The sequence below is a fragment of the Pantherophis guttatus genome, chromosome 2 (genome assembly GCF_059756535.1).
Source record: "Pantherophis guttatus breed Tessera chromosome 2, ASM5975653v1, whole genome shotgun sequence".
NCBI classification, from domain to species: domain Eukaryota; kingdom Metazoa; phylum Chordata; class Lepidosauria; order Squamata; family Colubridae; genus Pantherophis; species Pantherophis guttatus.
This window is the reverse complement of record NC_142064.1, coordinates 200,052,241-200,065,486: the sequence shown is the minus strand read 5'-3', so window position 1 is coordinate 200,065,486 and position 13,246 is coordinate 200,052,241. Positions and strand designations below refer to the sequence as shown.

Here is a 13,246-nt window from a genome sequence, read left to right as displayed (position 1 = left end):
GTCAAGGATCTTGGAGTACTCATTTCTAAAGATCTAAGTACCAGAGCCCACTGAAACAACATTGCCAAAAAGGCATTAAGAGTTGTTAACCTAATCTTGTATAGTTTCTTCTCTGGTAATGTTGTACTACTAACTAGAGCATACAAAACATTTGCTAGACCAATTCTTGAATACAGCTCATCTGTCTGGAACCCGCACTGCATATCGGTCATAAATACAATCAAGAGAGTCCAGAGATATTTTATGAGAAGAGTCCTCCATTCCTCTACCTGCAATAAAATACCTTTTTTTAATTTATTTTTTTAATTTGATTTATATGCCACCCTTCTCCGAAGACTCAGGGCGGCTTACAATGTGCTCAGCAATATGCCACCAGACTCCAAATTTTGGGCTTAGACAACTTAGAACTATGCCGACTTCAGTCTGACCTAAGCATAGTACATAAAATTATTTGCTACAATGTCCTACCTGTCAATGACTACTTCAGCTTCAACCACAACAATACACGAGCAAATAATAGATACAAACTCAAGGTAAAACACTCCAAACTCGATTGCAGAAAATACGACTTCAGTAACAGAGTGGTCAATGCCTAGAATGCACTACCTGACTCTGTAGTTTCTTCCCTAAACCCCCAAAATTTTAACCTTAAACTGTCTACTGTTGACCTCACCCCATTCCTAAGAGGTCTGTAAGGGGCGTGCATAAGTGCACCAGCGTGCCTACCATCCCTGTCCTAATATTCCTTTTTACTTACTCTTTTCATGTATTCAAATTATGTTTATACTTTTACCTGTTATCTTATATATGCTTGACTAAATAAATAAATAAATAAAATAAAATAAAATAAATAAATAAATCCATCCATCCATCTACTTATTATTGGCAAAACTCTCATTTGGATGAATTTATGCAAAGCCATTAATTATTAAAGGTTTAGTTATTCAGTTATAATTTAGGAAAAAAGGGGGCAGTTTTGCTATTTCTCCACTTAGGGAACAGGGGGCTGAAAACTGTCTCTAAAAGTCATAATTCTAGGCGGTGAGATTAATCCCACCCTCACACCCACCCAAACAAATGTAGGTCTTTCTGGAAATCCTTTGCTTTCATTAGAATAGCAGTCAAAAGATGAAGAAAACACACCTCTTCTCAAACCTCTGATTTGTGGAGCATCGTGTTAAGCATTGTGTTCAATATCTGAGAATGGATTTATAAAGAAGAAAAAATGGTTTTGTTCATGAAAGATAAAGATGCCTCAGATGTAACAGCTTGAAATCTTCAGAGGCTGGAATCAAATGTCTTGTAGACATACTGCTAGGTTAAATAGCTGTTTTTCAGTAGTTTGAATACTTAGGACTTGCAATTCGGTGGGTGGGTAATCTCCAAATAGTTATGTTGGCTTGCTTCATAAATCCAAAGGAATTCTTATTCTCTCCTGCTGTACTCTCCCTGCGGCTTTTTGCCTCCCACAGAATGCAAGATTGATCCTCTACCAGGGCGAGTACCCACTATCCATTAAAAATGCACTATCCAGCATTTTTTCAAAAATACGTTTCATGACCACAAAGCTCCCAACAGCTTATAACGTTGCCCTTCTTGATCATCCTTCAGCTCCAAACTCTCTCAGACCATCACAGTTTTCAAATAAAGGTCTCTTTTAAAAAGTTTTTTTTAAGCAAGTTTGTTTTCTTCCCTCTGGAAGTTTTGATTGCTCTAAGAGATGGTAACTTCTAGTTGACCAAGAAAAAGCTACATTGAGTCAAACCTGGTTAGTTCTCAGAGGAGAAACTCAGGTCAGAAAATCCTACGGTTGTAATGAGACTAGGGAAAAAAAGAAAATGCTTAAAAAAGACAATGGCAAACCAATTCCATTCCACATTTCTATAAAGAAAATTACATAGGAATTTTTGAAATTGCTGGAAGTCAAGATTGAGTTAAAAAAGTCTTTAGCTTCAATAGATGGCTGGGGGAGGCGAAGTGGGGGGAGAGATATATCATTTGATTAAATATTCTAGGCCTGAGGATAGATTCAAAGATTTCTTGACTGTGAAAAGAGGTAAAGAAAAGTTTGTACACAATGTCATTATGTTCTAAGAACTGCCTTTATTTCTGGGTTTTGAATTATAATAAATGATCTTATTTATATTCTATACTGCACTTTGCTACTCCAGGTACATCACATATTCCATGTCACGTGCAGTTGGAAATCATGTGTAATAACCATGTTCTTAATTAAATAAAAACATAAATAAACATCAGTGATGGGGGAGATTTGATGGAGAGGCTATAGTAAAACAGTAATGAGAAAAATAAGCACTGTTCCACGAATTAACACAAGAGGGAGCTCATAATGTCCAGATAGCTGCCTTGCAGGATTTAAATGGCTAAATTCCTGTAGTGCTATTCAACCTGTTGAAAGACAAGACTTGTAGTTAAATTCACAGGAATGTGTAGAATGCTTGCTATATGTCCTCTGCAAAAAGAGACTTTTGCATTTGCATGGAAGAGCGAATATCGATGAATAAAAATTAAAATCTAAAAGCCCCCGAATTCTGTGTCTAGTGGTATCTTTTAAAAAACAACCACCACCAGTAGCTAATAAAAATATTTTTTTTACCCCTATCCCAGGGCAAAGGTTATAAAGCCTTATTAATAAATAACAGCTCCAGAGAAAATAAAGGTTGAATGATGTTTTGAGTCAATATTCAACCCAACAGTGTGTTCATCTACCAAATGAAAACCAAGGAATTTTATTTCTGATAAAAACATTAACAGGGAATGGATTTAAAGAATACCTTATTTACAGGGGAGTCAAACTCGTGGCATCATGTTGTCATCATGTGACATATCGTGACTTTTTCCCCCTTCACTAAACTGGGGGTGGGCATGGGCAGTGCGTGATGCATCCGGCCCATGGGCCACGAGTTTAACACCCCTACCTTAGTGACTTCCCAGGTAGCTACTTTACCTTTGTGGATACACACAGAATTTTGAAAGGTTGTCATGGTTTCATTGTTGATCCATGGCCGTAGCAATTTAAAAAATGCTTCTTAATTAGTAAACAAGAAAGATTGTTTTCCATCTGCTATATTCCTACTTGCTTTTGGCATTTTTTCTAGACAGGTGAGTCCAGTCCTAAGCACTGGACTGCCAACATCTTCTATTCTTCTAAAATCATATGCGGAATTTATTCAGATTCCAAAGACATTTGGAAATACTAAAATAAAACTTTGTTTTGTCACATTTCTATGTATCTATTTATTTCTTTAGAAAAAAAAAACTTCTCAACATTTTATGCAAGGCAGGGACCTTGGGAGACATCTCATCAATATCCTAATGCCTAGGAGACCTGCTTTATCATGTCGATTGAGTGATTTGACATCAATGGAAGGAAGCCTTCTCTTAGAGATGTAAGTAACTTTGTAGAGAGAAATCAATGGCCCAGGGAATAAAAGATGACAAGAGGAGGATAGATATAAATGCAGAATGCCATCCGCTGCCTGATGGATAGTGTTTTTATTCAGACATAGCGGGTAGATATCAGAATTTGTAGTTCAGTCACAGGGAAAAATAGTATATCCAGGGTGAGCCGTATCAAGCTTCAGCCGGGTATACATTTCATTCTCAGTCATTTCTTCTGACTATTTTTCATGATTGCTGTGTCCTCCAAAAACAAACTGCATATTTATGTGGGGCAGCCCGAACATTTAAGTGCAAAGCTCTGCACCTAAGTCAGGAAACAGCTGCCCACATAGAGTGGAGGATCTGCATCAGCCAGTGGCACCTATTCACAATGGCTGGATACAATCTTTTCTTTATTCAACCTTCAGCATAAGTTGATTCATTTATATTTGTGTTATATTCAGTGTTTGTGGCCACCCAATTTGCCAAGGTGTCTCTGGATAATGAACCCGGTTACAACATCAACATAACAGAGATATTATTTCTTTGATTTGATTTATACAAATGAAGTGACTGCAATTCATAACACGGCAGCTACCTCATGAGCTGCCATCGATTCTAGCAAAGTAAAGCCACATCTTCTCACTACCCAGGGCATCTCGGGCAATTTTTAGAAGGGATTAAACTCTTTAATGATATAATGATACCAAGCACTGCTTCTAATTATGATGCCTTCAAATTATTCCAGCGTCAGAGGCAGCATGTTTTCTATCAAGAGGAGTGATAAAGCTGGCTGAGTGACCTTGGGCCAGTTACTTTCTCAGCCCAATCCATCACACAGGGATGCTGTTGTGGGGAAAATAGGAGGAGGAAGGAGAATTATATATTCACCAACTTGAGCTATTTAGTAAAACAACAACAACAACAATAATAACCAAAAAGTCATGGGAACATAAAGTGGAAAACGTTATAGAAAATGAGAAGGTGCAAGTCTTGTGGGACTTTCGAATACAGACTGATCGTCATTTGGAACACAACACGCCAGATATCACAGTTGTCGAAAACCGAAATGTACAATTTATTGACATTGTGATACCAAGAGATGCCAGAGTCCAAGAAAAAGAGCTGGAAAAAAATCACAAAATATCGCGACCTGGCCATCGAAACAACATGATTATAGATGAAACATGTAACATCTTTCTTTGAGTTCCCTTTCAAGGGTCCCACCAAAGTCTAACTTAGATTCTAACAATGCCATTTGTTGAGACTGAATAGGAGACTGAGGAAGAGGACTATAGTAGTAGGTGGGCATGAAGGGAGAGAGTATTTTGATAAATGATTGACCAGATTCAGATTCCCTTTTATGGACTAATTTTTATGGAGTGAGTTCTGAGATCATGCCAGGAACTGAACAATCCCATTCCAATTTGGCTGAATGAGAGTAAACAAAGGCAACAAAGACCAGTCTGTTGCCAAACATTAAATTTTAATGGTTACACTCACAAAGGACATTACTGTGCAAATAGAATGCCTGTTTTGCCCTATGCTGCAACATATGGGTGGATTGTTATTCAATAATAATTTTGAGAAGATATTATATTGGATCTTTCACTGGATAGATAATAATATCCCATGATGAATTCCAAAAAAGAGGGGTGGTACTTGACTTGATGTGAATATGATTAAGCAAATAATAAAGTTATGTGTACTGCTACACGCATCCTGGGAGTAGTTCAGTTTGGGAGAAAGTTTCTCTGTATATTTATAGTAGATCAAATGAATAGTCTTTAGAAATTGCCATACACCACAAATTCCAAATAATGATAGCAGGATTCCAATTTGTGAAAAGTGCCTAGGAACTATTTTTTAATCCTTAGAATTTATAGAGTAATTGGTCAAGAAAGCAGTTTTATGTACAGTGCTGCATTTAAAACAGGTCCAGGATCTCTACTATCCAAGAGTTTCATAAATCTGGCATTTGCCATAAAATTCTTAAAAATCAAACAGAAACAGAAAAAGGTTCCACTACACAAACAAGCAGCCATGTTAGGCAGCTTTATTTCCCAATGTGAAGTTAGAAGAACTGGAATTCGAGGGAATTAAATAAGATTAGCCTACCCCACCTGTGATAGAAGAGCCATGCCATGGACCCCATCAATCAAGAAATATAGGCTTGTGGGGTCCAGGAGAAGAGCCTTTCTGCTGTGGCTCCTGCCCTTTGGAACATCGTACCCCCTGAGGTGAGATCTGTATCATTCCTTCTGACCTTCTGTAAGAGCCTGAAGACCTGGTTCTGCCAATTGGTCTGGAGTCTTAATGGGGATGCATCATTTTGGAGGTGGCTATCAGATTAAGAGAAGACTTCACCTCACATCTCCCATTTTCATTATTTCATTAAATTATTGCTATTATTATTGTTACTTATTGTTTTAATGTTTACTGGCTTTTAATGTTTGCAAGCTGCCCAGAGTCATCTATAGGCTATATGGATAGCACATGACAAACAAACAAACAAACAAACAAACAAACAAACAAACAAACAAACAAACGGCACTCCATTTCTGTTCCTTACCACCACCACCCATCAATAAGAAAGTTGAAGACAGTTGAAGTTGAAGACAAGCAAAATGGGATTTAGGGAGAAAAAAAGAAAAGAAAAGAAAGCCATATGAAGTGGCCTAAGGAAGCAGCAATAAGATCCATTTTTAATTTATTTCACTTTTAGCTACGAAAGAGGAAAAACGACAGAAGGTGTGGGAAAAAGAAGAGGGGAGGCAATGATGGTATGAGGATTTCCCAGAATTTTGTTAAAGATCCATTCATTTCTAGAATTGCGACTCTCCATTAGACACTCTGCTTAAGGCCTACCAAATGTCTAAAATGTAAGTGGCTGCTGTATGTATCTCTATATCTATCTATAGATGCTATGAAACTCCTGTATTCATCCCATCAGAAATCTGAGTAAAGCAGCACATATGGTGTTGCCTATTCTGACAATATCTTTCCTTATCTGAGATTTTTCCAGAATTACGTGCTTTTATCTTGGCTGCTAATCTAATAATAATAATAATCCAACAATAATAAGGACTGAAACTGCTTGGTATAGCAGAATAATAGCAAGAAAAGTCAGAACAAAAGTTAGAGCAGAATCTTCATATTGAAAAATAATAAGATTTTGCTAAGCCTATCTTCATTCTATAGTAGCACATAAGCAGGATTCAGAGGAAAGAGAAGGAAATGTATTTTATATACATATACACAAGATGACAGAAACAATTAACTATATTTACATATGCATCAATAATCATGATCAGTTGGTACTGCTAGCTCTACTACTATGATTGAAATTTGTAGAATCTTGAGAAGAAAGCAAGCTATTCAATGTTCCAGACAGTCAAGAAAAGCCTTCAGTATAAAATATATCATTCTGTCACATCATTTCAAAGGGTTGACAAAGATGTTCATGTCCTTATCTAGCTATGGAATACTTTCATACGGTTTTTGAGTGGTACATCTCTCTTTGACTATATACATAAAATGATGCATGACGTAAAGGATAAGTATAATCTTCCCCATTTCTGAGAGGAAGAAATGACACAAATCCTTTGCATTTGGTTACTTTATATGTCAACCAGATGAAATACACATTCATATAATACTAGAGTTAGAAATAACTGGGGGCTTTTTAGCAGTGGTGTGCACAAAATTTTGAGGCATATTATTATAAAAACTAATTAGTGTCAGGTAGGTATATTAGTAAAAAAAAAACCTGAAGAATTAATTTAAGGTGTTAAGTCTTGAGATGGGTTGAAAATAATTCAAGAATTGGGAATTTAGAGTAAAGATTGATTTGAAGAATGATGGTTAATGATAATAATATATAAAACAACCCACAATTAACAACTGATTTTACCCAATTCTTCAAAATTCTTTGCTTAAATGAGGCAAATTGAGAGTATAAAACTGATTAGAGTAAGCCATTATTGAAGAAATAGTTTCTGTTCCTCCAGTCAGTCAGTGATTGGTGAATTCCTGATACAACCTTATCTGTGATAATATCAAATAACTTTCATTCATTCAATCCATCCCATTTTCCAATCTCCCCTTCAACATCTTTGAAAAACTGAAAGCAATGTGATGAATAAATAGAAGTGAAAGTGAAAGCTATATAAATGGGGTGAATGGATGAATAATGAAAGAATGAATGAATGATGAAAACCTGAAAAAATATGTGGTGATTGGGATTGCCTCAAGAAGCAAAACGCATGTACTTTTCTCTTTTGTGTTTTAAAATTTATTAGTATTAGACCGAAGCTTAGCATTAAGTCTTTTAAATTAAGTCTTCTAAAAACATTAGCTTAGCATTTGACATGGCTAAGGCACTTTGAATGAGGTTTGTATCCAGCTTTCAGCACACCAGAAACGTTTGCAGATAGGTCAATTTATTTCAGCTGCATTCTTACAGCTGCGGCTCGGCTAAAATGAAGTGTGAGGATCATCGAAACATATGAAGTCAAACCCGTTGGTTTATTTTTCATTATCTTTATCATATTTTGAATTGGAAACACTGATTAAAGATCAATTAATGAATTAATGGCGTCTAAGTGAATAAATGTAGTTAAATTCATTACGTGAATAAATGTAATTAAATGTGCAGATACAAAACCTCAAACTGACCCTCAGATGATTAGTTAATTAATAAATCAATGTAATTAAACTTGTATAATAGAAAAAACTCAATAAACTCTTGGGAGAAATGAAAAAAAAAAGTGTTACCGGTAGATATAGGTGCACGTCGCGCAAAGCCTATTGGAGTAGGTAAGTATTCTCAGTTTTATGGAATAAATTAACTATTTAAATAGGAAGGCCCTCTTTTATAAGTTATTTTAGATTCTTTATTACAATAACAATATAATAACAAAGCAGAATGAGGTAAAACAAAGGATTGTCCAAACTCAGCCATTTATAATTACAATTTGTTCTTTTGTATTAATCAATTAATGCGTTTGTCAGTTAATCAATTACATTTACATTAATTAAAATTTTAAAGTGAACTAAAGTTTAATATGATTGTTATTAAGATGATCTTAAAAATGGAGCAGTTTAAAAATCAAAATAAATAAAGTGGTTGATTGCATATATTTACTCAAAGGTAAGCTCTTTTGTGTTCAGAAGATTTATTTCTAATTTAGGATCTTCAGTGTTTTCCATTTATCATGGTTCTATACGAATAATGGAAATCAGCTTTTAAAAACTGACTGGGTGACTTCTCTCAGTCCACACACTTCACAGTGTTGTTATTGTGGGGAAGATAAGAGGCAGGAGTACCATATATGTTTGCTGCCTTGAGTTGAATATCTACTATATACTACTACTACTATATACTCATATGTATATACATATATATGCAGTATGCAGGTAATCTTCACCTTACAACCATTCATTGAATGACTGTTCAAAGTTACAGCAGCACTGAAAAAAGTGACTTATAACCATTTTTCACACTTACGACCCTTGTAGCATCCCCACGGTCACATGAACAAAATTCAGATCTTGGCAACTGACTCATATTTATGAGGGTTGCAGGGTCCTGGAGTTATATGATAATGTTATCAACTTTTGCAACATTCTGACAAGCAACGTTAATAGGGAAGCCTGATTCCCTTAACAACTAATTACTAATTTAACAGCAAATAAAAGTTAGCCAGCTTGTTTTTATGGCTAAGGTGGAAGTAGAACTCACAGTCTCTTGGTTTCTAGCCTGGTGCCTTAATCATGGGCTAGTTTGTCTGAATGGGTACAGAATGAATTAGTAGGTGTGTGTAGATGATTATTACTTTATTGAGATGAGCGATAGAGTTAGTAAACTGCTACAACATAGGAAGCAGTTCATTATTATTATTCTTTTTCTTTGTTCCCTTTTGCTTCAAGTAGAATATAGAAGTTGGGTGTGGGAATCGTGGAAGATGAATATGGCATGGGAATATGTATCTCCATGGTGACACAGGCCAGGGGGAGAATGAAAGGAGGCTGTGGGCTTCACATTGTAGGAAAAGAAAAATCTGTAGATCGATATAATTCTCCACTTCAGACCTCATTTCTGGATGATAAGCTTGTTGAGTGCCATAGCCTCAGTTTGCTGTTGGTTAATGCCAGATTCACATGTAATAGGGCTGCATTTTCTATGACATAATAGTGGATAAACATTCATTACGTCTATTTGCACACCACTCAGAGTAGCTCTGTGAGAGAGATGGATGGTTCCTAAATGTAATAAATAAGTAAGTAAATAAATAAATAAATTTCAGATCTGGCTTGCATTTCAAAGACCTGATTTGGCAAAGACATAGATGTGCCATGCCTGAAATTTGTACTTCAGGTTTTTAGATACTCCAATGGCTCTGATGTTATAGTCAGGAGCAGATATGTCAAAGACTATCTGAGATCTTAGCTGTAATTAAAATGTGATAAATAATATTTAATTAATGATTATAATGACGGAAAGAAAACTATCCATGCTGTATGCCTGTGAAAGTAAGAAAAAGGAGAAGGATGTAACATTTGAATGAAGGTGGAGCTCATTAATACAAGCCGGAAAATCAACATATAAGGGTTTAATTATGAAAACAAAAGCTGAAATATATGTCAGGATGTAATATTGATGTGGTCTAAATTGTTGTGGGTGCATATGAAAGCAGGATTCCAGAGATTGGTAACAGGTGTCTGTTATCCCCTTCTATATATTGTCTTGAATATTTTAAAAATACAAAAAACAGGAAGCAAACTCTGAAAGGGATTGATTTGCATATAACAGAAAGTATTACAGCAACAGTGGGGAAATTAAGAAAGTTTGAAATGATAAAAGAAACTTTTTGATAATGCTATTATTTTCAACAAATGTTTAACTTAATCAGGCCAATTATATCTTGCTTCAACCACTCTAATCAGACAGGTTAACTACAGATGTTATGCTAAAGTTGAAAAACATGATAGAAGAAGACTATTTCCCAGCATCTGAAGAGGCAATCTCATCACCAAAGAGTGCATATTTAATAGAAATTACTAACCTTGGAGATATATCACATCCTTGTTGCATAAAAGCTCCCAAGGAGAACCACAGGCTATTAAATATCCCAAATTCATTGGTCTGGTCATTAGCTGGTTGATCACGGCCTTCCTCAACCTCCTCATTGTGCCATTCATATGGGCTGAAGCGGCTAACCAGAAAGAGGACAACGCTGACACCAATATAGGCAAAAACTATGCACATCCAGATCTCATAAGCTAAAGGATCCAGGAAGGAAAATACCCCGGGTTTGGATTTTTGAGGCTTTTTAATCATGATAGATATGCCCAGGCTCATAAAAGGTTTGGAAAAGTCTATAACTTCTTCTCGCACTAGAGTTATAGTTAATGGTGCAACAGCCACATCAGCTCTCTGAAAAGAAAGGAAGGTCGGTGTTAGAACATTCTGAAGATCTGCAAAATACTATATTAAGAATACATGAAGTTTTTGATAGCAAGGCATGGGTTGGGGAAGAAGCACAGCATTATATATACTTAAGATACTAGAATATTACTGGGGGGGGGTTTCTAAGAAGTTTGGCTTTTATGTATAGAAACCATTTGAAAATCTTGAAAATACAATTTACAATTTTTTGATATCTCAGTTTGATTTATCTTGTATTCTTCCCTGCATTCACTGCCTTACAGACATGCTTGGATTTATATTACTTTATAAATGCAAAACAAGAATCATCCAAGTGTGGCTTCACTATTTCCTTTTGTGTAAATAATTGTCATTTATTGTGTCTTATTAAAGCTGTTGATATGATCCTTTAGTTTTGGTCCCGGTCCCAGTACAGGATCTATGATATTTCAATTCCTTAATATTTATTCCTGCCCTCTTAAATATATATTAAATATATACGGAGATTAGAAAGGTCTCAGTAGAGTGATACCTTCCCATTTATTTTAAGATGGAGATATACAGTTAACTGTAAATTGCTGAAATCAAATGACTTGCTATCAACTACATGGTATCATTCACAATGTTTAAAGCAGTTTTTCATATTTTTCTTGCTCTTATTTAAAGAATAATCTCAAGTAACAGCAGCAATTACATGTAAATGGGCTACCAGTGTTGAATTATAGTAACAATACCTTTGAAGATGCTCTGGCATCATCAGCTTTTATAATACAATAATAATATTGTATAATAACTGATTCAGAACTAGAAACTTACTCCATAGACTAGCTCTCCAACCATGCCATTCCACATTTTACTTTCAGAATCTCGAGCGCCGTATTTTCCATCAGCAACAATCTGCAAGCTGTAGTTGTAGCCAACGTGTTTTGCAATTTCAGCAGCTAATTCTACACAATATCCCTCATATCTCAAATTTCCTTCTAATGGCTCACTGCTCTTCTTTTGCATCACATATGGAGATTCCTGAGAGAAACAGAGGAAGTTGCATGATCAATGTTTCAATGTTTTGGCAATGAAAACTGTTTTGCATAATGTTAAAAATCTTTGTGTTTGATGTGAAGTGCATCAACACACAAATTAAATGTTTCCACTGCTGAAGTGCTCTAGGAATACTGCCAGGATACATTCAACATTAATCAGCTCCCTTTTAATTTTAAATATTACCCCATTTGTGCACTTTGGGATGATGGAAATAAAGTTATGACCTTCTTTAAGTACTTATTATATTAAATCCCTATCTTGAGCTTGATATTTTCTTGATGTTGAAACTCTCAGATTCCCAATCTCTTCTTGTAGAACTTACTGTAGTTTCCAGTCCTACAATGAGTTTTAATTTGTTGGAATCCTTAAATGTTGGCATGTCCCAAAAGTGCTTTTTTTCAAGAGGCAACTGGACTTTCTGTTTTGGACCAGAAAGTCCAGTTGCCTCTTGAAAAAAGCACCTTTGCGACAACCATGACCTGGATGACCGAGAATCTCCATAGACATAAATAGTGGCATGCTCATCTCAGTGCTTGTCATTCAAACTGATGAGCAAAAGGTAGGATAGCCTTATTATAAGCCATGATGCTCAGTCTTTATGTAGCAGAAGAAAAGGAGATATATCATTTGTGTCAGCCTGCAGGCAGGCAAATGAAGATAGTCTTTTAGGTCCAACGAGAGATTGACATTATACCTTCCCCAGTTAAAATGTTCATGCACCCTTTCTGCTTTCCTTTTAAAATTGGAGAGAAGATTTTGACATCACTTGGGTGGTAGTACAGAGAATTGCTCCATGAGGATCTGTGATTCTATACAAACATATAAGAATGACAAGCTGTTGTGGCCCGCCAGCGGCCTGCGCGGATTGTGGCTGATCCCGACGACGAGGAGGCTGGTGTGGTGTTGTGCCCAGCAGCCTGTGCAGCCGGCGCTCAAGTCGGACAGCGAGGAGGCTGAAAAGGATGTGGTGCCAGAAGCAGAGACTCAGCCATGGCCTTCAGAACCTCCAGAGGCTCCTTCAAGTGAAGAGAGTGAAGTGGAGGAGCCTCTTCTCAATGCTCGAGCATGCAGGGCTGCCAAAAGGCAGGAGTGGTTACTCAGGAGGAGGTCTCCTCGAGAGTAAGGCTTGGGGCTAATTGGCCACTCCCTTAGCCTGTTTAAGTTCGCACACAGCTGGCAAATGTTGCTGGAAACAATGCTTGGTCCTACGTAGAACATTTTGAGAATGAGTTTTTTGTTACAACTTGGTTTCTGGGCTGATTGCCAACCCTTGTCGGACTTTGTTTAATCTCTGTAATTCATAGTAGGATGATAAGGACATTTGTGGTTAAAGCCTGCATTTTGAAAGGGGTCTGTTTGTATTAAACGGAGTTT

At 36.3% G+C, this 13,246-nt stretch overlaps 1 protein-coding gene across 5 annotated transcripts in view; it reads right to left on the bottom strand.

Moving 5' to 3' along the window:
* The window catches only part of GRIA1 (glutamate ionotropic receptor AMPA type subunit 1), a 233,421-nt gene that overhangs the window by 42,447 nt on the left and 177,728 nt on the right, over positions 1-13,246 (bottom strand). For all 5 annotated transcript variants that reach the window (XR_015732590.1, XM_087887521.1, XM_034401978.3 and 2 more), the window contains exons 10-11: positions 11,648-11,854; positions 10,470-10,840 (exon numbers count right to left, since the gene is read on the bottom strand). Coding sequence is in view for 4 of the 5 variants with exons in the window: in XM_087887521.1 (XP_087743647.1) it covers positions 10,470-10,840; positions 11,648-11,854 (578 nt within the window). In the remaining variant the exon portion in view is untranslated. The remainder of the gene's footprint in view (positions 1-10,469; positions 10,841-11,647; positions 11,855-13,246) is intronic.